Here is a 22,534-nt window from a genome sequence, read left to right on the forward strand (position 1 = left end):
GTCTTCAGAAATTGGTTGAGGTTATTCCTTTGTGTAATGAAGAAGTACGGCCATCTTGAACGAGGAACGTGACCAGAAAGCTAGCTACAGTTGTTTTCCTCCTGTATTGAACACAGATCTTCCCGTCTTCAATTTTATAGATTTTTTACGTTTAAAAAGACCTAAAGTTGTATTACAAAAGTAGTTTGAAATGTTTTGGCAAAGTTTACAGGTAACTTTTGAGATATTTTTTAGTCATGTTGCGCAAGTTGGAACCGGTGTTTTTCTTGATCAAACGCGCCAAATAAATTGATATTTTGGATATATATCGACGGAATTAATCGAACAAAAGGACCATTTGTGATGTTTATGGGACATATTGGAGTGCCAACAAAAGAAGGTAAGGCATGAATTATATTTTTATTTCTGTGTTTTGTGTCGCGCCTGCAGGGCGTCCCACATATCCCAGAGAGGTTAACTTCCTGACTGATGTCTTGAGATGTTGCTTCAATATATCCACATAATGTTCCTGCCTCATGATGACATCTATTTTGTGACGTGCACCAGTCCCTCATTCAGCAAAGCACCCCCACAACATGATGCTGCCATCCCCCTTGCTTCACGGTTGGGATGGTGTTCTTTGGCTTGCAAGCATCCCCCTTTTTCCTCCTAACATAAAGATGGTCATTATGGCCAAACAGTTCTAATTTTGTTTTGTTAGACGAGAGGACATTACAATCTTTTTCACAATGTGCAATTGAAAACCGTAGTCTAGCTTTTTTATGGTGGTTTTGGAGCAGTGGTTTCTTCCTTACTGAGCGGCCTTTAAGGTTGTGTCGATATAGGACTCGTTTTACTGTAGATATAGGTACTTTTGTACCTGTTTCCTCCAGCATCTTCACAAGGTCCATTGCTGTTGTTCTGGGATTGATTTGCACTTTTCGCACCAAAGTACGTTCATCTCTAGGAGACAGAACGCGTCTCCTTCCTGGCCGGCATGACCGCTGCGTGGTCCCATGGTGCTTATACTTGCGTACTATTGTTTGAACAGATGAACGTGGTACCGTCAGGCTTTTGGAAATTGCTCCCAAGGATGAACCAAACTTTTTTCTGAGAGGCTGATTTCTTTTGATTTTCCCATGATGTCAAGCAAAGAGGCACTGAGTTTGTAGGTAGGCCTTGAAATACATCCACATGTACACCTCCAAATGACTCAAATGATGTCAATTAGTCTATCAGAAGCTTCTAAAGCCATGACAAAATTTTATGGATTTTTCCAAGCTGTTTAAAGGCACAGTCAACTTTGTGTATGTAAACGTCTGACCCACTGGAATTGTGATACAGTGAATTATAAGTTAAATAATGTGTCTGTAAACAATTGTTGGAAAAATTACTTGTGTCATGCACAATGTTGATGTCCTAACCGACTTGCCAAAAGTTTGTTAACAAGACATTTGTGGAGTGGTTGAAACATGAGTTTTACTGACTGCAACCTAAGTGTATGTAAACTTTCGGTTTCAACTGTATATCAGAAAAATACATGTATTTTTTTCATTAATTACTGTGAATTTTGTCTTTCATTTATCAGGACTAAGGATTGATAAAATAATAGCTGTATTAGGGTATGGGCAACCATAAGTTACGGAAAACAAACACAATTGCATTTTTATCGATAAATGCACAGAGATACCGAGACGAGATCCTGAGGCCAATTATCGTGCCATTCATCCACCACCATGTTTCAGCATGATAATGTTTCAGCATGATAATGCACAGCCCTATGTCGCAAGGATCTGTACACAATTCCTGGAGTCTGAAAATGTCCTGCATACTCACCAGACATGTCACCCATTGAGCATGTTTGGGATGCTCTGGATTGGTATGTATGACAGCGTGTTCCAGTTCCCGCTAATATCCAGCAGCTCCGCACAACCATTGAAGAAGAGTGGGACGATATTCCACAGGCCACAATCAACCACCTGATCAACTCTATGGGAAGGAGATGTGTCGCACTGCATAAGGCAAATGGTGGTCACACCAGATACTGACCGGTTTTCTGATCCACGTCCCTACCTTTTTTTAAGGTATCTGTGACCAACAGATGCATATATGTAATCCCAGTCATGTAAAACCCATTGATTAGGGCCTAATTTATTTATTTCAAAAGACTAATTTCCTTATATAACTGTAACTCAGTAAAATATTTTAAATTGCTGCATGTTGCATTTTATATTTTGGTTCAGGGTAGGCCTATGCTTTATATAAAGTGTGCTCTCCTACATAGAGTATGCAGATATTACGGTCGCTGTCCTTTCAGTACCACAAGCCTAGATGCCACATCCTTTTAAGTGTCACTGATTGATTTCACTATTGGTGGTAGTGTGATAGTAAGGGTGTGGGCTACCATAAATTGGGTGCACCGTGTGGTTGTTGTTGCTTGTCGCATTATTCTCTGCCACTACTGTTATGTCTCTGTGCGAGTGGCAGCCCTATGCACGGCTCAGGCATTTTTTATTAATGATGTCATTAAAAAGCACTGCCTCTCCTGCATTAGAGCTAAATGCTGTATATTGTCAGGTGCATAAAGTGGGGGGGGGGGGATTCGCACTAAAGGCCTAGGTCCAATAGCCACGGTTCACCACTGGGATTAACTGGTTGTTAAAACAACTAAATTGAGAAGATATCATTATGTTGTGTTTTGGTGATTAAATCAATGTTCTCATGGTATTTCACAGTAAAAATACATGTTGGATTAATAGTTGTGTGGTGAAAGATGTCTCCAAATAAAATGAATGCACAATAAAATGTTTTTAATGTAGGACTTGCTGCGTTACAAGTGTTACCAGTTTGGAGCTTTGTATTAAAAGTTTAGAAAATTCCACACATACTTGGAAATAGCACCAAAGCGATTGACAAAAACTGTAGTATAATTAAGCAATAAGGCCCGAGGAGGTGTGGTATATGGACAATATTTTCAATAGCTAAGCTGTCCCTCGCATGACACAATGCAGAGTGCCTGGATACAAGCCTTAGCTATGGTATATTGGCCATATACCACAACACTCGAGATATCTATTTGCTATTATAAACTGGTTACCAACGCAATTAGAACAGTAAAAATAAATGTTTTGTCATACCTGTGATACACGGTCTTATATACCACGGCTGTCATCTGATCAACATTTAGGGCTCAAACCACCCAGTTAATAATGAATAATAGCATACATTGGATTGGATAAATGCTACTTTTTGAAAACAATTGATAACTATCCAGAAAAATGTCACATTTGTGTTGTTGTAATTGTTTTTGCCAAGGCAGAAACTATTCTTCCTGGAGTCCGTCAAAATTAAGGCAGTTATACAATTTTAAAAACATTAAAATACATTCATAAACTTTTTCACAACACACCAAGTGTGTGTCCTCAGGCCCCTACTCTACTACCACATATCTACAACACAAAATCCATGTGTACGTGCGTGTGTGTCCTTCTGTAGCTCAGTTGGTAGAGCATGGCGCTTGTAACGCCAGGGTAGTGGGTTTGATCCCTGGGATCACCCATACGTAGAATGTATGCACACATGACTGTAAGTCGCTTTGGATAAAAGCGTCTGCTAAATGGCATATATTATTATTATTATATTAAGTATGTTATCATGTGTGTGAATGCATGTGTCTGTGTCTATGTTTGTGTTGCTACACAGTCCCTGCTGTTCCTTAAGGTGCATTTTTATCTGTTTAAAAAAAATCTAATTCTACTGCTTGCATCAGTTACCTGATGTGGAATAGAGTTCCATGTAGTCATGGCTCTATGTAGTACTGTGTGCATCCCATAGTCTGTTCTGGACTTGGGGACTGTTAGTGTACACACAGCCAATAAGGACTCCTTGTCATGAACTATTCAAGCCCATATTTCCCATACTTTGTTTTCTTCAAAACTCATTTAAACCATTTTTATATGCATATTAGATGACTGATAGGGGGCATTGTGTTGAAGCCATCATGACTCCGTCTTGGCACTCCACCACCGTTGTAAAAAATATATTTGGGAAGCTATAAAAATCCATTAATTAATCATGTCTATGTTCGTTTTTGCCACATTTATTCTGTTACAGATACCTTAAATAATGCAACTTTTCAATCATATAATGTGAGCTAAATATCAATTTATAAATATCCTTACGGTAAAATATACTTAAATGCATGTAATTTTGTCCCTCAAATATTTAATTGGAATACTATAGAATTCCATTCATTCCTATGGTGGACTGCTTCTACTGGGGAGCGCCAATTTGTATACATCATTGCTTGAGATATGATAAGAGGACAACAGAAGGCTGTTTCTGTCATGTTTTGTCATATATTGTCTTGTCATTGTGCTTTCCCTTCTGTTCGTTTCCCCCTGCTGGTTTTATTAGGTTCGTTCCCTTTTTCTATCCCCCTCCCTCTCTCTCTTCTCTCTATCGTTCCGTTCCTGCTCCCAGCTGTTCCTTATTCTCCTAACTCACTCATTTAGTCTTTTCACACCTGTCCCCTATTTCGTCCTCTGATTAGAGTCCCTATTTCTCCCCTTGTTTTCCACTTCTGTCCTTGTCGGATCCTTGTATGATGTTCGCTGTGCTGTGTCCTTGTCTCGCCCTGTCGTGTCTTGTCTCCTTCAGATGCTGCGTGTGAGCAGGTGTCTTAGTCTGCTACGGTCGGTGCCTTCCCGAAGCAACCTGCAGTCAATGGTCGAGTCTCCAGTCTGTCCTCGTTACTACGAGTGGATTTAAGTTTTTTCCTGTTTTGTTTTCGTCTTGAGTTTTCCAGGATTATTACTTTTGCCATTTACTGGAATAAAGACTCTGTTTTCGCTAAGTCGCTTTTGGGTCCTCATTCACCTGCATAACAGTTTCGACTTAATACACACTTCAAAGGAAATATGTGTCAGTCAGAGAGTAAGAGGAGCCAGCATTTCTTATTAACTCTGATATTAAAATATGTTTAAGTACAACACACACCACCAATGTGAGTCACTCTTCATCCATTCACAGATAAACCAAAATGAGCAGGCAATGCTGGGTGTATTGTGAACACCAATCAGTGTATTTCTGTTTTGCAGTGCATACAGAATACATACAAGGCACTTGTGTGGAAGATTATGAAATAATATGAATCAAAGGGAAAATAATATAGACTGGCGGATTCAAAAAAAATCTTCACCACATGCCTTATGTCTGAATAACGGCTCAGTGAGGAAGACGAGCGATGCTTATTTTAAAAAACCGTAGTCAATCTAAATTGCACAATAAAAAAAGCTCCATCAAAATATGTCTGTTTTAGCTAAGGATAAGATTTTTCCACCACATTCCACCCACGTCTCAATCCACCACATTTCCTTTTCGGGTATTATATAATTGATATATATAGATATATCTAGTGTAATTGTTGCATATTGATGGGTTCATGCAGGTCTCATCTGCGAAAGAGACCATGTTCTCAGCATGACTCCCTGCTTATATAAATGTTAAATAAAATAAAAATACAAATTGGCAGAGGTTTGGTCTTTCTCATCAGCGATGGAAGGGGGCAGAGCCGCAGCGGTGTTTGTCAGACCACAAAAACGTCTGATACATCCGAACGGTTTGGGTTACAAACTTATATGACCCCACCATTGAAAGCTAAGACTCTCACGAACACGTTTTGCTCTACGACTCCCACAAGCCTCACAAGACTCGTCTATGGGTAACCCGGTATTAATTGTAGTATGGAAGTACTTTAGTGCCAAAAAAAGGGGTTAATAGGCGGGTGTGTGATTTCAATAATTTCTATAAGAGTTTTCTTATATCTCGGCTATAGGACAGACACTTACATTTACATTTAAGTCATTTAGCAGACGCTCTTATCCAGAGCGACTTACAAGTTTTACCGCAACAGAGTAAGTAGCACAACAAAAGATACTTCCTTTTGATGTATTATTTGACTATGTGTTTTGCCATGTTTGAATATGTAATTCAATGCGTTTCTATGAGCTAAAAGCAGTAAGGCCAAATGAAATGTTTCATCAAATAATAATAAAACATAATAATTTTGATACCTACAGGTGTCCTAAAATTAAAAATCAAATTGGTAAATGATCCTTGGTATGACCATCTTAATAAAAAAATTCCATATGTTGGCTTAGTAGAATGCTTAGAGATAAGACACCACTTTTATCATTGTAATCATGTTGATGTCATCTCCATGGTTTGTGGTGAGAGAGAAAAATTCCTCCATGGAGGCCCAATCTGTTCTCCTGCAGTCATACACTGCCAGGTTTTTTCCCTGTGTCCACGTTGAAGCTTGGCCGCCTTCTGTGGAGGATATTTTTACAACCATGCAAGGAACAAACAAGTAACAAGATCTCAATTCTGGCTCCCTTGAAGTGTTCGGCAATGACTCAAGAATTACATATTAAACAGATTTAAATGAAAGGACATGTGTGGAATGTGTTGTGAGAAATACATATAAATGGCAGTTTGATAAAGGTGTTAAAACCAAATCATCTTTATTGCTCAATGGACATCTTCCATTGATACGACCCAGATGATTGAAATATACATTTATGGCTGTGAGTTTAGAAATATTAGAAATCCTTTGAAGCCTGTTATACTTTTCATATGAGTGTTGCACCTTCATGTCAGCGTTCATGTTAGTGCAAAATGTATCATCATAGGCACACTGATTGAGTGAGCAAATTTTCAAGTTTCTATCAAAGATTTATTTTTCAAGCAGACCTCATCAGAATTGATACACTGTTGATTTCATTAGATTTTTTTAAGGCTTGTTTTTCTAGAATCTTTGTTTCTGACAGAAGTGGACCTTTTACCAACAACAAACACACAAAGGATATTGCACAAATATAATTAGATTTTTGGTTGCTACAATATGTTTGATGGCCAGACAAAGCGGGCGTCCTTTTAGACCTGTGTGCGTCTCCCCAAAATAACTCAGCTCAAGTTCTCTGGCCAGACCCATGCATCAATCAGCAGTAACCTCTCATACACACTCCAGCAGGCTCGCTCCAAAATAGAACAACACAGCGAACTGTCAAGCTACATTGCATGAAAATAAATTATAGCATGACCCAAAAGTATTGATTTCACCATTTTAGCAGATGCTCATTATCCAAGACAATTATTAGCTACGTAACACATATCCTCTATCAACGTGGGTTAAGCAGGAATTTGCCTTCAAAATAGAAATACAGCATTTATAAATCTAGGAAAAAAACAAGAATGATGTATTCTTATGTTTGTGTGAGCAATTACATTGTAGATCAGACGCTCAAACGTAGGGATTGTTAGAGGTTTGTTTCATCATGTATTTTTGTGTATATGCGTACGAGGGCAGAACCCTTGTAGACTGTCATTCACTGCAGAGAGTAACCATCTGTTGCCTGGCTCTCTTGAGGGGAAATTCCACCAATGTTTTGGGGTCGTGGTAGGCATCCATGTACGTAGAAAAAAATGTCACACGTTCGGCCTGTGACTGCTCTCCACGACAGTTTATTTAAAGCGGAGCAAAGGCAGCGAAGGATTATTTCAACTCACTCACTCACTCACTGACTTTCCCTACAACATCAACACAATATCTTGTAAGCACGGTCAAGCAGGAGTCATGATGAGTACCAGCCAGGAGGATAGACCCTTTGTTAGGGCTGTGAGGAAGATCAAATGTGCCGCTATGGTCCACAGTCTTGCCAAGAGCTGGCAGGGCTGGGCCGACGAGAACTTGGTAAAACAAGAGACCATACCCTCTGGGTGGATGCCCACCTCCATTATTGAGGACGAAGAAAGGGAGAAGCAGAACGAGACAAAAGTCCTAGTCAAGACACGTGTGGTCGAGGCAGACACCGACAGCGGCAGTCTGATCCGAACGGGTGAGGTGACCAAGAGCCACATGCCAAAGTACAGTGAGTACAGCACTGACCTGGTATGCTCAATCAAGGACAAGATCCAGATGGCACCTGAGGATGCCAACAAGCCCTTCCTGGGCAACGAGTCACCCACCCGGAGACGTCTGGGTGTGAGAGCTCAGGTACATCTGGGTAGTCTGGAGCAGAAGATGAACTCCCGTAGCAGCAGCCTGGACACAGAGGACAGCGGGTTGGGGGAGGAGGCCAGACTCAGCGACAACAGCGACCAGAGCGACCTGAACCAGCTGAAGATCAATAGGCCCAAGGTACAGTACCATTCTTTTATTGGACCTTCATTTTGTGCGGCCATTCATAAAAATACTAAATACACAAATCAATGCAATACAGTAGACACACTTCAAAGGTAAACCCTCTTTTGTTTCTCAACAATCTTGCATGGGGGATATGATTTAACATCAGAATAAAAATGTTGATTTCATATTGGCAAAGTTAACAGGAAATGTGGTTGGCTGAAGAAAGGTACAACTCTAAAGTAAATTAAATAATTAGTATTGCTATTTTTGCACCATCACTAGTATCAATTCAACAAAACCACTGACTGTGTTTTTCAGATATTGGAATATCATGTGTAAGTTTTGTAGATCATGGTTGGACTTGGGTAAAAATGTTTGGGAGAGGAGTTCCCAAATCACAGGGGGATTTTCCCCCAAACTACCCTCTTAATTCCACAATGTTTGCCCTATTTTCATGCCTAAACATACAGTTATATTGCAGCTGCAGCCACTCTACCTGGTGATGTTCAGGAGATAATAAACAGGAGCAAACATTCACAGAGGCTGAGTTGAACTTAAAATATCTTTGCCTTTGTTATTGTGATATTGGGGAATGGACTTTGGTTCATATTGTCTGGCCTTCAAGAAAATACACAGATTTATAGGTATTGTATCTTCAATCTGTAGAATTTTAGCAACTGAACAAGACCAATGAGCCCTCCGTTCACCCTAGCAAAGAGTTGCATAACTTGGAGGGATATAAGTCCTTAAAAAGGCATGAAAATGTATTCTAAAACTCCAACACCTATTCTGGAATATACAGTAAACAAATAAATATAGTCACACATGCCTTCCCCCTGACCTTCAGGGATAATTACGAGGTCCTGATATCCTTGGTCAGGCGCAAGATTTATAATGGTGTTCGTCACATTACTAATGTGGCTCTGGACGTGTCAGGCTTGGGCCTCAGGTTTCACAATGTGCATTCTCCATGGTTTAAATGACTCTGTTGTGGAAGATTCGCCTGCCAGGGACCTCTTTGGAAATGCCAAAGCAAAGATCCCTTACACTGTGTTATATTTTAATGGTGTGGCAAAATGTAGATTTCGACCTAAATAGACATACCAAAAATGTATATTTTTTAATGAGATGGTCATAAACAATTACTAGAAATGCGGCAAACTTTAGTTTTCGCAAGATGGTTAGGACATCTACTTTGTACATGACACAAGTAAATGTTTACATACTTATTATTTCACTTCTAATTCACTGTATCACAATTCCAGTGTGTCAGAAGTTTACATTCACTAAGTTGACTGTGCCTTTAAACAGCTTGGAAATTTCCAGAAAATTATGTCATGGCTTTAGAAGCTTCTGATAGGCTAATTGACATAATTTGAGTCAATTGGAGGTGTACCTGTGGATGTAATTCAAGGTCTACCTTCAAACTCAGTACCTCTTTGCTTGACATCATGGGAAAATCTTAAAAAATCAGCCACAATCTCAGATTTTTTTTTAGACCTCCACAAATTTGGTTCATCCTTGGGAGCAATTTCCAAACACCTGAAGGTACCACAATCATCTGTACAAACAATAGTACACAAGTATAAACACCATGGGACCACACAGCCGTCATACCGCTAAGGAAGGAGACGTGTTCCATCTCCTAGAGATGAACGTACTTTGGTGCGAAATGTGCAAATCAATCCCAGAACAACAGCAAAGGACCTTGTGAAGATGCTGGAGGAAACAGGTACAAAAGTATCTATATCCACAGTAAAATGAATCCTATATTGACACAACCTGAAAGGCTGTTCAGCAAGGACGGAGCCATTGCTCCAAATCCTCCATAAAAAAGCCAGATTACAGTTTGCAATTGCACATTGGGAAAAATTTTGTAATTTTTGGCGAAATGTCCTCTCGTCTGATGAAACAAAAATTGGACTGTTAGGCCATAATGACCATCATTATGTTTGGAGGAAAAAGGGGGAGGCTTGCAAGCCGAAGAACACCATCCCAACCGTGAAACACGGGGGTGGCAGCATCATGTTGTGGGAGTGATTTGCTGTAGGAGGGACTGGTGCACTTCAAAAAAGATGGCATCATGAGGAAAGCAAATGATGTGGATATATTGAAGCAACATCTCTAGACATCAGTCAGGAAGTTAAATTCACCCACCTTATTGTGGGAAGCTTGTGGAAGTATACCCGAAACGTTTGACCCAAGTTAAACAATTTAAAGGCAATGCTACCAAATACTAATTGAGTGTATGTAAACTTCTGACCCACTGGGAATGTGATGAAAGAAATAAAAGCTGAAATATCATTCTCTCTTCTATTATTCGGACATTTCAAATTCTTAAAATAAAGTGGTGATCCTAACTGACCTAAAACAAGGATTTTTTTACCAGGATTAAATGTCAGGAATTGTGAAAAACTGTGTTTAAATGTATTTGGCTAGGGTGTATGTACACTTCCAACTTCAACTGTATGTAGGGTAAGAGGGCTTTTCAATGTATATGCTTTCTAAATATACTATACTAACAATCAAGTTATTAACAACTTATTTTAACATTTCACCTTTCTTATAACTGTTAAATAATAATTATCATATGTAGTGAAAATAGAAATTTGGCCCCATTTCGTATAACTGATGACAGAGCATTTTCTACATTTTCTAAGAGTCCACAAATGTCTGCTGACTTATAAATTCTGTTTTACATAGAAGGTGATTTCATCCCCCTGTGACCAGGAGAAGGTGGTCGTGTTTCAATTCTACAAAATTATTCCATACTTTTTCATGTTGAGAGCTGGATTCGATCGACTTTCCCTTTTAACATGCCCCTTAACACCCAGGCTGTCATGCAGGTGAAAGAGGACCCAAAAGCGACTTAACAGAAACAGAGTTTATTCAAGTCCAAACAGAAAACGACAAATCCTGAATCCTTAACAGGAAATGTCCAAACAGGGAATAACAGAAATCCTCTAGTCTGTAGAGGGGAATAACAGGAGAAGCGGCCACAGACTGCAGGACGCTTCGGGTAGGCGCAGGCCGTAGCTGACAGAGACACCTGCTCACACGCAGCATCTGATGAAGGCAAAAACACGACAGGACAGGGCGATACACAATCACAGCACGGTGAATTCTAAACAAGGAACCGACAGGACAGGAACGGAACACAAAGGAAGAAATAGGGACTCTAATCAGGGGAAAGGATCGGGAACAGGTGTGGGAAGACTAAATGATGATTAGGGGAATAGGAACAGCTGGGAGCAGGAACGGAACGATAGAGAGAAGAGAGAGCGAGAGAGTGAGAGAGGGAGGGGGAGAGAGAGGGATAGAAAGAGGGAAAGAACCTAATAAGACCAGCAGAGGGAAACGAATAGAATGGGGAGCACAGGGACAAGACATGATACTAAATGACAAACATGACACAGGCTGAGCTACGTTGCTCAGGGGCAGGTGAAATCTTTGTCTGGATAGGCCAGAAAATGTGACACGTCACTCCCTATGCAAATATCACGTGTGAAACCTGACACTTCACTTCAGCTCAGCTGACACAGTGGTAGCGGAAAGCAGATGGGGCTTTCTGACACTATAAGGCACTGGACGCTGCGACATTCACATAGCGCTTTGTACCCCAAAATGTCAGTAGGAACCGGTTCAGAACCATTCAAAGTCCGCTAAATAGGGGACTTAACATTTAAGAGAGAAGTGGGGCTACTAATCAACATAAATATGAGCCAGTTTCCTGGACTAAAAAGTAGCCCTTTTCTGCAGTCATTGACCAAATGCTCCCTCTCTGGCCTCGTGGGTGGAATGTTATTCATATTTTTTATCATTTCATAATTAATCAAGAACATAAACAAAAAACAAAGAAAATCCGGTGTTTCTATCTCAAACAGATTTGTTAAAACCTGCAGTTAAAGGTTAATATGGGTCCTGTGTCATTAATACATTGCAAAACTTGTAGTGTTTGTCGTGAATTTCTTTGTGTTATTGTAATTTTACTTTCTGTGACAATCCAATGAAAAGATTGCCAATGCAAATCAACCCACTTTATAATCTGAGCTAATCTGACATGCCTTCTTATTCTGCAGATTAGAGTCACCACCATGGGTGACATCAAGAGCAGGTGGCAGAAGTGGTCCCAGCAGCACTTAGAAGGTCAGAAGCTCAACCCCTTCAGTGAGGAGTTTGACTATGAGCATGCCATGGCCCAGCGGTTGCAGAAGGGTGATGAAGGCTACGGACGCCCCAAAGAGGGATCCAAGACAGCCATGCGTGGCGACCGAGCCCAGAAACATGTGTACAAAGAAATGGAGGAGTTGTGCTGGATCGTCAAGGACATGGGCCTCAAGGACAAGAACGGAAAATCCTACATAACTTTCGGCAGGCTGTTTGACCGCTATGTCAAAATCTCGGACAAAGTGGTGGGAATAGTTTTGCGCTGCCGCAAACACAAAATGCTTGACTTTGAGGGAGAGATGCTGTGGAAAGGCCAGGATGACCATGTCGTCATTACTCTGAGAGATGTGAAAGAAGACTGAACCTGCAGATGATCTAGACTTTGACCAACACCTCTCTCCTCACAATTTACCTAGACCCACAAGTGCCTTTCATATTCTGACCAGCAACAGTCCAGGAGTAGATGTCTTAAGCATTCTAACCATGATAGCCACTGGTCATGAGTTCAACCTCAGTAGGATATTCTAAACATGCTGCAGGCCATTTTTTTTAAATTACGTGACAAAATAAAGTGAGAAAAAAACATGTGGTTTGTGGACACAATAGTGATGTGTGGGTTGACTCAAAACCCGCAGTTGATGCAGTTATACAAAGAGAAAACAATACATTAAAAAATCCATAAATGTATAACTCTTGTGAAATTTATATCTATAGGCTACACTGAGTTTTTTCATTAGTGTGTAAGCCTAAGCTTTAGGACCTAACTGTTCGTGCTCCAAATAGCCTACCCTCCATTTGCCAAATGCTTATGGTAACGGGCAGAAAGAGTTAATGTTGATCCACTGATTAAATAAGAGAAACGTTTGCGAAAATGGAGAGTTGAAAATAAAGAAGTGGTAAAAAAATTGGTGAAGTGGTAAAAGAGGATGAAAGCAGTGTTTACTGTATGTTACTGTATGTCTGATGATTGTGAGGCGCTATACAAATTACAAGACACAGGTAGTTATAAAAGGCCTATGGCACATCATGGGAACTGTAGCCTACTGTTCAGGTGGGTTAAATGGAAACTGAAATCTGGACACTGACTGTAGGTCTATAACCTTTGCTAGCGGTTAGAAGCATTGGGCCTGTAACCGAAAGGTCACAGATTCATATCCCAGAGTAGACTAGGTGAAAAATCTGCCGATGTGCCCATGAGCAAGGCAATTCATCCCAATTGCTCCAGGGTCACCATCAATAATGGCTGATCCCTAGCTCTGACCCCACTCTCATGGGGAGTAGGATACGCAAAAAAAACGAATGTCCAATTCACACGTGTGAAATAGGAAAAATGCAAGTGTACATTTTGATTCGGGAAGAGGAGTGGAGAAAATGATTTCTTTCAGGATCTTGAAAGAATTTGAATGTGTAGTTAGTGACCTTCTATAGAGGTGCTACATACAATGTGCCTCCAAGCAGAACTGAAATCTTATCAGTGTCAAATGACCAAATCTTATTTGGTAATTTTCACAGCTTTCTATTTCCTTACGAGCGTGCAATGGCCAAGAACATACTTCCATTTTATTGCATTTTCTAGATTGTAGCCTTCATTCTATCGATGTATTACATTATTCTTGTCACGCCCTGATCTGTTTCACCTGTTCTTGTGATTGTCTCCACCTCCTCCAGCTGTCGCTTATTTTTCCCTGTGTATTTATCCCTGTGTTTCCTGTCTCTCTGTGCCAGTTTGTCTTGTATGTTTTTAAGTCAACCAGCGTGTTTTTCCCATACTCCTGTTCTCCATTCTCTTTTTCTAGTCTTCCCGGTTTTGACCCTTGCCTGTTTTTTCTGGACTCCGTACCCGCCTGCCTGACCCTTCTGCCTGCCATGACATCTAGCCTGTCTGCCACTTCTTGGACTCAGAATCTGTTTTTGACCATTTGCCTGTCCACGACCATTCTCTTGCCTACTTTTGGATTAAATAAACAACAAAGACTCTAACCATCTGCCTCCTGTGTCTGCATCTGGGTCTCGCCTTGCGTCCTTATTGTACGAAATGGCCATGACAGACCCAGCAGACTTGGACCAGCTCCGCCACGCTGTCTCCCTGAAGGGAGCCACTATTGGGAGACATGAGGAGTTCTCCGGTAGCTGGGAGAGAGGCGACCAGTAAACTTCTGGAATTACGTCAAAACTCCCATAGTGTGGCAGACTACGCGGCTGATTTTCACACATTGTTAAAAACTTCTCAGGGATAGGCGCCCCATCAACGCGACAGTTGTAAATCATGCAGAGCCTTTGGTCACCATTGCAGATTTTAGAGAAACAACAAATGTCTGTACATATAAATGTCTTATATCGGCTGAAAGCTTACATGTTTGTTAATATAACTGCACTGTCCAATTTCCAGTAGCTATTACTTCGGGGATAAAATGCTATGCTATTGTTTGAGGAGAGCTCCTAACAACAAAACACATTTTTTTCACCACGATAGGTGAAATGTGTACTTACATTCCAAAATCATGCTCTGATTTATCATCTGAAGGGTCCCAGAGAAAACATGAAGCGATGTTTTGTTAGATTAATCCTTTTCATATCCTAAAAAGGTCCATATAGCATGCACGATCAATTTTGTATTTCCACCTGTTCAATTTGCAAAGAAAGGAGTCTGTGGAAATCTAACCCTAAACATTGTTTCAACCAGTCAAATCACGTTCGTATTTAGGTTGTTTTGTTATTTGTATTTTCTTCTACCAGATATATTGTGTTATATTCTCCCATATTGACATTTCCACAAACATCAATGTTCTTCCTTTCAAATCAAAAAAAAATCTTCCAAATTCAAAAAAAATTATTCCTTTCAAATCAGTAAAGAACAAATTCTTATTTTCAATGACAGCCTAGGAACAGAGGTGTTAACTGCCTTGTTCAGGGGCAGAACAACAGATGTTTAATTTGTCAGCTTGGGGATTCGATCTTGCAAACTTCCGGTTACTAATCCAACGCTCTAACCACTAGGCCATCTGCCGCCCCAAAATCATCTCTGAAGGGAATGTTCAGATTGGTCCGTAAAAAGTGAGAGAGTGGTGGATTGGTTCCAACCCACGTACAGGGTGCTACAGCGGTTTCTGGGGTTTTCTCATTTTTACCGTTGTTTCATTCGGGTCTACAGCAACCTGGCTGCTCCCCTCTCTGCACTCACCTCTCCCACAGTACTGTTCACATGGTCCCCTGCAGCAAACAAGGCTTTTGTGAATTTGAAGCAACGATTCACCACTGCCACCATCCCCTTCCATCTGGATCCGACCCGTCAGTTTGTGGTGGAGTTTGACGCTTTTGACGTGGGAGTAGGGGCCGTTCTTTCTCAGCGATCCGTCCAGGACCAAAAGCTTCATCCCTGTGCCTTCATGTCCCATCGTCTCAACTCGGCGGAGAGGAACTATGACGTTGGCAACCGGGAACACCTAGCAGTAAATATGGCCCTGGAGGAGTGGAGGCACTGGCTGGAAGGGGTGAGACATCTAATTTGGAATATCTCCACACAACCAAGCGCCTTAACTCTAGGCAGGCCCGGTGGGCTCTGTTATTCACAGAGGTTTAATTTCATCTTCTCCTACCACCCAGGGTCCAAAAACGTGAAGCCGGACACCCTTTTCCACCTGTACAGTTCCGCTACCACACCCTTGGAATCAGAGACCATCCTCCCTGCCTCATGTTTGGCGGCTGCGCTTGTCTGGGGTATTGAGGCTCTGGTTCGCAAAGCACAACGTTCCCAGCTGGACCCTGGGGAAGGTCCGGCTAACCGGATGTTCGTTCCTGATTCAGTCCGGTCCCAAGTCCTGAAATGGGCTCATTCCTCCAGGCTTACCTGTCATCCTGGTTCTCGTCATACCCTGGCTTTCCTTCGACAGCGCTTCTGGTGGCCCACCATTGCTCCTGATGTCTTGGCCTTCGTCACTGCATGCATGGTGTGTGCTCAAAGCAAGACTCTGCAGTAGGCTCCGTCTGGTCACCTTCACCTTCAGCCATTTCCTGTTCCTCATCTCCCCTGGTTCCATATTTCCCTGGATTTTGTCACTGGGCTTCCTGCGTCAGATGGGAACACCACCATCCTGACAGTGGTTGACAGGTTCTCCAAGGCCACCCATTTCATCCCTCTTCCTAAATTACCTTCCGCCAAAGAGACGGCCCAGCTCATGGTGCATGGTGCCAGGAACACTCTCCCCTGCTCGGGTACTGGACTATCCCCCTTCGAATGCTCCAAGGGATATCAGCCCCCACTCTTCCCAATGCAAGAAGTGGAGGTCAACCCATCTTCACCCCAAATGTTCGTCCGTCGCAGTCGGCGTACCTGGAAAAGAGATCCGACGGCTCTTCTCAAGACAACCTCCAGGTATCGTCCACAAGCAGATTGCCACCGGACTCTTGCTCCCCACTGTCGGGAAGAGGGTATGGTTATCCACTCAGGACCTACCCCTACTGGTAGAATCCCATAAACTTTTCCCCCGTTTCATTGGTCTCCATTCTCTTTTTCTAGTCTTCCCGGTCTTTACCCTTGCCTGTTCTGGTCAGCAAAGGTTAATTTAGTCTTCTAAGGCAACATATTATAACAGGAGATATGCTGCATGTATCTAGTTACAGACAAGTTGACTAACAAATAGTCAAAAAATGTTCTGCCGTCTCTGACTGTAGCCTACAGCGCATTTTCAATAGTTCCTGGTTAGAGTCAGGTGCGGTCAGATTTTCACTTCATCACATATCGTTGGGTGGTTGCGGAGGTTTATTAGCAAATGCGGGCGGGTGCAGGTGAACAATCAGCTGACACCACTAGAACACACGCTTGAACAAGTCACATCTGAAAAATGTCACGTGGATATTTTGTTTACATGAGTCAGACATGGTTTTCCGTGGTTTCACATTGATTTTCACATGTACATTTGTTTGTACATTTACATTTGTTTGGACACAAATAATCATTTGCAAAATGTTAACAATGCAAGCCATTGGCAAATGGATACAGCTCTTCGTCATGCAAACAATGATAGCCATTGAACACGAGTAAAAGGATCAAGGGAAAGTCAAGTCTGAAATTTCAAAGTGGAACTTACAAACTTCAGAAGCCTTTTTAAACCTTAAATACACTACAAGTCAAAAATGTCCTGCAATTGCATGAAAGTGCTCCTGCAACATTGTGATCAAATTAAGATCTGACATCTGTATTGGACATAAGTAAAGGACACTTGTGGTGTTCCACAAACTAACAGTGGTTGCAGTTCCTGAGTTTCGATTACCATTTATGCTAGAATCTGGTTTTGAATAGAGCCTAATGATGCTCTATTAGATATGGGAGGCAATCTTGAGTATGCTGAACATGATATGCTAAACATTTAAAACATTATAAGATCATGTTACTGGAACGTACAATAAGCTATCAGCATTCAGTGTAGTTTTTTCATTCCATGATTGAAATATGATATACAAGAAACAGCTCACATCTTTATATTAACAGGGATAGTTGCTTTAACGTGAACATTTATTTCAAAATTAAAGCAAGTCTTCTTACAGAAAGTCAATGTGTACATTTCCAGATTTGTATACAGTGATACAGGTTATTTATTTGTTTGTTCTTGACTGTATTATATTTCCCCCAAACAGCTGTATTTATAATGAAAATATTTTTGTGTTATTTGAAATATGTTTTTTTTGTGGGAAAATGTTTGTTTCCCTCTCTTTGATCATCTGTGACTTTTAGGTGACAGGTCTTTGGTTGTGAGCCAAAAGTCCCTTATCTAAGAATTGTGTGTGTGTGCGTGGGTGCATGTCTCTATGTACCTACAGTACCAGTCGAAAGTTTGGACACGCCTACTCATTCCAAGGGTTGATCTATATTTTTACTATTTTCTACATTGTAGAATAATATTGAAGACATCAAAACTATGAAATAACACATATGGAATCAAGTAGTAACCAAAAAAGTGTTAAACAAATCAAAATATATTTTAGATTGTTCAAATAGCCACCATTTGCCTTGATGACAGCTTTGCACACTCTTGGTATTTTCTCAACCAGCTTCAGGAGGTCACCTGGAATGCATTTAAATTAACAGGTGTGCCTTGTGAAATGTCTTTGCTTAATGTGTTTGAGCCAATCAGTTTTGTTGTGACAAGATAGGGTTGGGATACAGAAGATAGCCCTATTTGGTAAAATACCAAGTCCATATTATGGCAAGAACAGCTAAAATAAGCAAAGACAAATGACAGTCCATCATTACTTTAAGGCATGAAGGTCAGTCAATCCAGAAAATTTCAAGAACTAATATTTCGTCAATTGCAGTCGCAAAAATCATCAAGCACTATGATGAAGCTGGCTCTCATGAGGACTGCCACAAGAACAGAAGACCCAGATTTACCTCTGCTGCAGAGGATAAGTTCATTAAAGTTACCAGCCTCAGAAATTGCAGCCCAAATAAATGCTTCACAGAGTTCAAGCAACAGACACATCTCAACATCAACTGTGCAGAGGAGACTGTAAGAATCAGGCCTTCATGGTCAAATTGCTGCAAAGAAACCACTACTAAAGTACACCAAAAAGAAGGGACCTTCTTAGGCCAAGAAACACGAGCAATGGATATTAGACCAGTGGAAATCTGTCGTTTGGTCAGATGAGTCCAAATTTGAGGTTTTTGGTTCCAACCGCCATGACTTTGTTAAATGCAGAGTAGGTCAACGGATTATCTCCTTATGTTTGTTTCCCACCGTGCAGCATAGAGGAGGAGGTGTGATGGTGTGGGGGTGCTTTGCTGGTGACACTGTCTGTGATTTATTTAAAATTCCAGGCATACTTAACCAACATGGCTACCACGGCATTCTGCAACGATATACCATCCCATCTGGTTTGCGCTTAGTGGGACTGTCATTTGTTTTTCAACAGGACAATGACCCAGCATACCTCCAGGCTGTGTAAGGGCCATTTGACCAAGAAGAAGAGTGATGGAGTGCTGTATCAGATGACCTGGCCTCCACAATCACCTGATCTCAACCCAATTTAGATGGTTTGGGATGAGTTGGACTGCAGAGTGAAGGAAAAGCAGCCAACAAGTGCTCAGTATGTGTGGGAACTCCTTCAAGGCTGTTTGAAAAGCATTCTAGGTGAAGCTGGTTGAGAGAATGCCAAGAGTGTGCAAAGCTGTCATAAAGAGGAAGCTACTTTGAAGATCTAAAATATGAAATATATTTTGTTTTGTTTAACACTTTTTTGGTTACTACATGATTTCATATGTGTTATATCATAGTTTTGATTCCTTCACCATTATTCGACAATGTATAAAATAGAACAAATAAAGAAAAACCCTTGTGTCCAAACATTTGACTGGTACTCTATATGAGGTGTGTATAGTTGGGTGTGTGGATGAGTGTGACCTTACTGTACTACACATTAATCAAATCACAGGAAGTTGAAGCGGATCTTAAAAGAGACTGAGAGCCAGGAAGGCTCCCAGACACAAGCAGAAGTCTGTTTTGTTGACATTCACACGAAAAAGGACTAGAGGCCAAATTATTTCATGACCTTCTGAGGTCTATTCAAACAATTCAAACAAATCAATTAAAAAAGTAAGTTCCCTATGTATGTTCATCCACTTCAAAGTAATTCCTGCATCCAAACTGCACTGTGCACTCGCAGCATTTGATTTATTGTATGTAACAGCTCAAAAAGTGTAATGACATTCAGCAATTGTCTTTGGGTTTACACTATTGTAGCCTGAAATAATTTGTGTCTTGCTGACAAAAGGATATTTTTTGTTGAACGAAGAGTTGAGACACCTGAAGAGGGTCTGAAATACAAGACTGTCCTGGGAAGACGTGCAGCCACATAGAATTCATTTTTTTTAAACCATGACACAGAGTAATGTGCACACTGCAAAGGACAACCAACAACCAGGCTGTGCTCTGCCTATGACCGCCATGGAGTGCCCTATGCAGTCTACAAATGCTGTAGGTAACTTTATTCCTCAGGCCAAGAGTCTGAAAATGCAGAAAATATAACTTTAGGCTAGGTTGCATTGTTTACATAATCCGTTCATAAATAATTAACATTGATGTATCGGTATAGATTCTATTGCTTACCATAATCTGTTGATTTCATGTTGTCTGTCAAAGATACACACAGCAATGTTCACAACATGTTGTTACAAATAGGAGTAAACTATTTTATTGACAGATGGAATAGAATAATAATTCACCAAATTATGCATTACTCAACAATTAGTTTGAAAGAATTTCAAATATTCATGTTATAAATTATTGTGAATAAACCAAGGATCCACATGCTTAACAGCATCAGAAAGGATGTGTTCCCCATTTCATCCCACACCTCTGCACAAGAAAATGATATGCTCTGGGTCTAGTTGAAACACACCCATGTATTTTATGAACATAAAACAGTGCTTTCCTCTTTTAAATACCCAAACCCGCAAAGCAACAAAGACACATGGGACAAATGAAACTGTGACAAAATAAGCATTGGACAAAATTGAATTCAAAATAAGTTGAGACATCGAAGAAAAAAAAACAGTTCACATTTTCACACTTTTTTTCCCCTTGAATTACATTTTAGGATTGTTAAGTCATCTGGTATGATTATTGTGTTTTTAAGGCCTCTACTTGCATCACAATTGATGGTAATGAATTTAAATGTGCATGACAGATACGAGTAAAACAAAAGGGATAGGGATTCTGATGATAGCACATTTTTTGTGTTTTTGACATTCTCCACCAATTAACCATATTGAAACATCTCATTACAACAAACTCAAAGTCACACACCACTGCATCAGACCCATGAATTAAACTGTTGGATAGGCGATATCATACCTCTATGGCTGAGATACAGTATATGAGACAACCACAAGCTAAATTTGAAATCGGGTTGCAGTTGTAAGTCGTTACATGGTTAATATTTTGAGCATTCTTCAAACATTTCCTACAATACCAATGTTTTTCATTCAATCATAACATTAATTTTTTTATTATATCACAGTTGGTGAATTTTACAATAAACCATGTTCCATTCCATTTGGAAATCCAAAATGGTACACCGAAGTACTAAAGTAGGTGAATGACAACCATGCAATGTCAATATTCTTTTCTTTTCTTAATTTTTCATATAGCTACTTTAAATTGATTTTGAAAGTAATGGTATAAGGAACAGAAGCCTGGAAGCTATTGTCTTTAATTGATAAAGGTTATTCCTCAAACTAAAACCTTCCATCAGTTTTTGATTGGAAAATGACTTCAGTTTTAAAATGGAGATTATTTAATGCCATGTGTATCTTTCAGTTGACATGGTACTAAATAATATCAGTTATTTTTGAAAACAGATTCTTCCCCAAAGGTTTGTTTTACATATAAAAAGAAAATATTTTGGCACAAAGAAATAAAAAATACAAAAACATTCCATTCAAGATAAGTAGATTGATTTGATCTATACATTTTTTCATGTGTGAAATGTACAAAATACAACCGTACAGTACAATGCACTTTTTTACAAATGTTTTAAATCCTTAACTAGTTTTTCTTTCTTTTCATGTCTCTTCTGTATAATATGTTCAGGCTAGTAAAGGTTCAATCCAAATGTTTTCTTGTTTGATTGTAAACTTGGTACAACGTTGTAAATTAGTTTTCTAGTCAGACTATGAGTGAAACTGTTTCTCAACCTATCACCATCTCTGTTTAATTTTGTCCTCTTGTCCTATTGGGCAACCCTAATGATGTTGCATTTGTCAGTTCAAACACATGCATACACTTATACACTCACTCACACACGGGTGTGTGTGTGTGTGTGTGTGTGTGTGTGTGTGTGTGTGTGTGTGTGTGTGTGTGTGTGTGTGTGTGTGTGTGTGTGTGTGTGTGTGTGTGTGTGTGTGTGTGTGTGTGTGTGTGTGTGTGTGTGTGTGTGTGTGTGTGTGTGTGTGTGTGTGTGTGTGTGTGTGAACTGACAAATGCATGCATACATACATACATACATACATACATACATACATACATACATACATACATACATACATACATACATACATACATACATACATACATACATACATACATACATACATACATACATACATACATACATACATACATACATACATACATACATACATACATACATACATACATACATACATACATACATACATACATACATACATACATACTTTACACA

The 22,534-nt window shown here is 40.1% G+C and overlaps 1 protein-coding gene across 1 annotated transcript; it reads left to right on the top strand.

Moving 5' to 3' along the window:
• The first annotated feature begins 7,508 nt into the window (after positions 1-7,508).
• On the top strand, positions 7,509-16,971 carry abraa (actin binding Rho activating protein a). Its single transcript, XM_046320542.1, has 2 exons — positions 7,509-8,179; positions 12,247-16,971. The coding sequence occupies exons 1-2, from the start codon at positions 7,616-7,618 to the stop codon at positions 12,694-12,696; spliced, it is 1,014 nt and encodes a 337-aa protein (XP_046176498.1). The 5' UTR covers positions 7,509-7,615; the 3' UTR covers positions 12,697-16,971.
• Positions 16,972-22,534: the final 5,563 nt, after the last annotated feature.

The sequence above is a fragment of the Oncorhynchus gorbuscha genome, linkage group LG21, assembly GCF_021184085.1.
Source record: "Oncorhynchus gorbuscha isolate QuinsamMale2020 ecotype Even-year linkage group LG21, OgorEven_v1.0, whole genome shotgun sequence".
Taxonomy (NCBI): domain Eukaryota; kingdom Metazoa; phylum Chordata; class Actinopteri; order Salmoniformes; family Salmonidae; genus Oncorhynchus; species Oncorhynchus gorbuscha.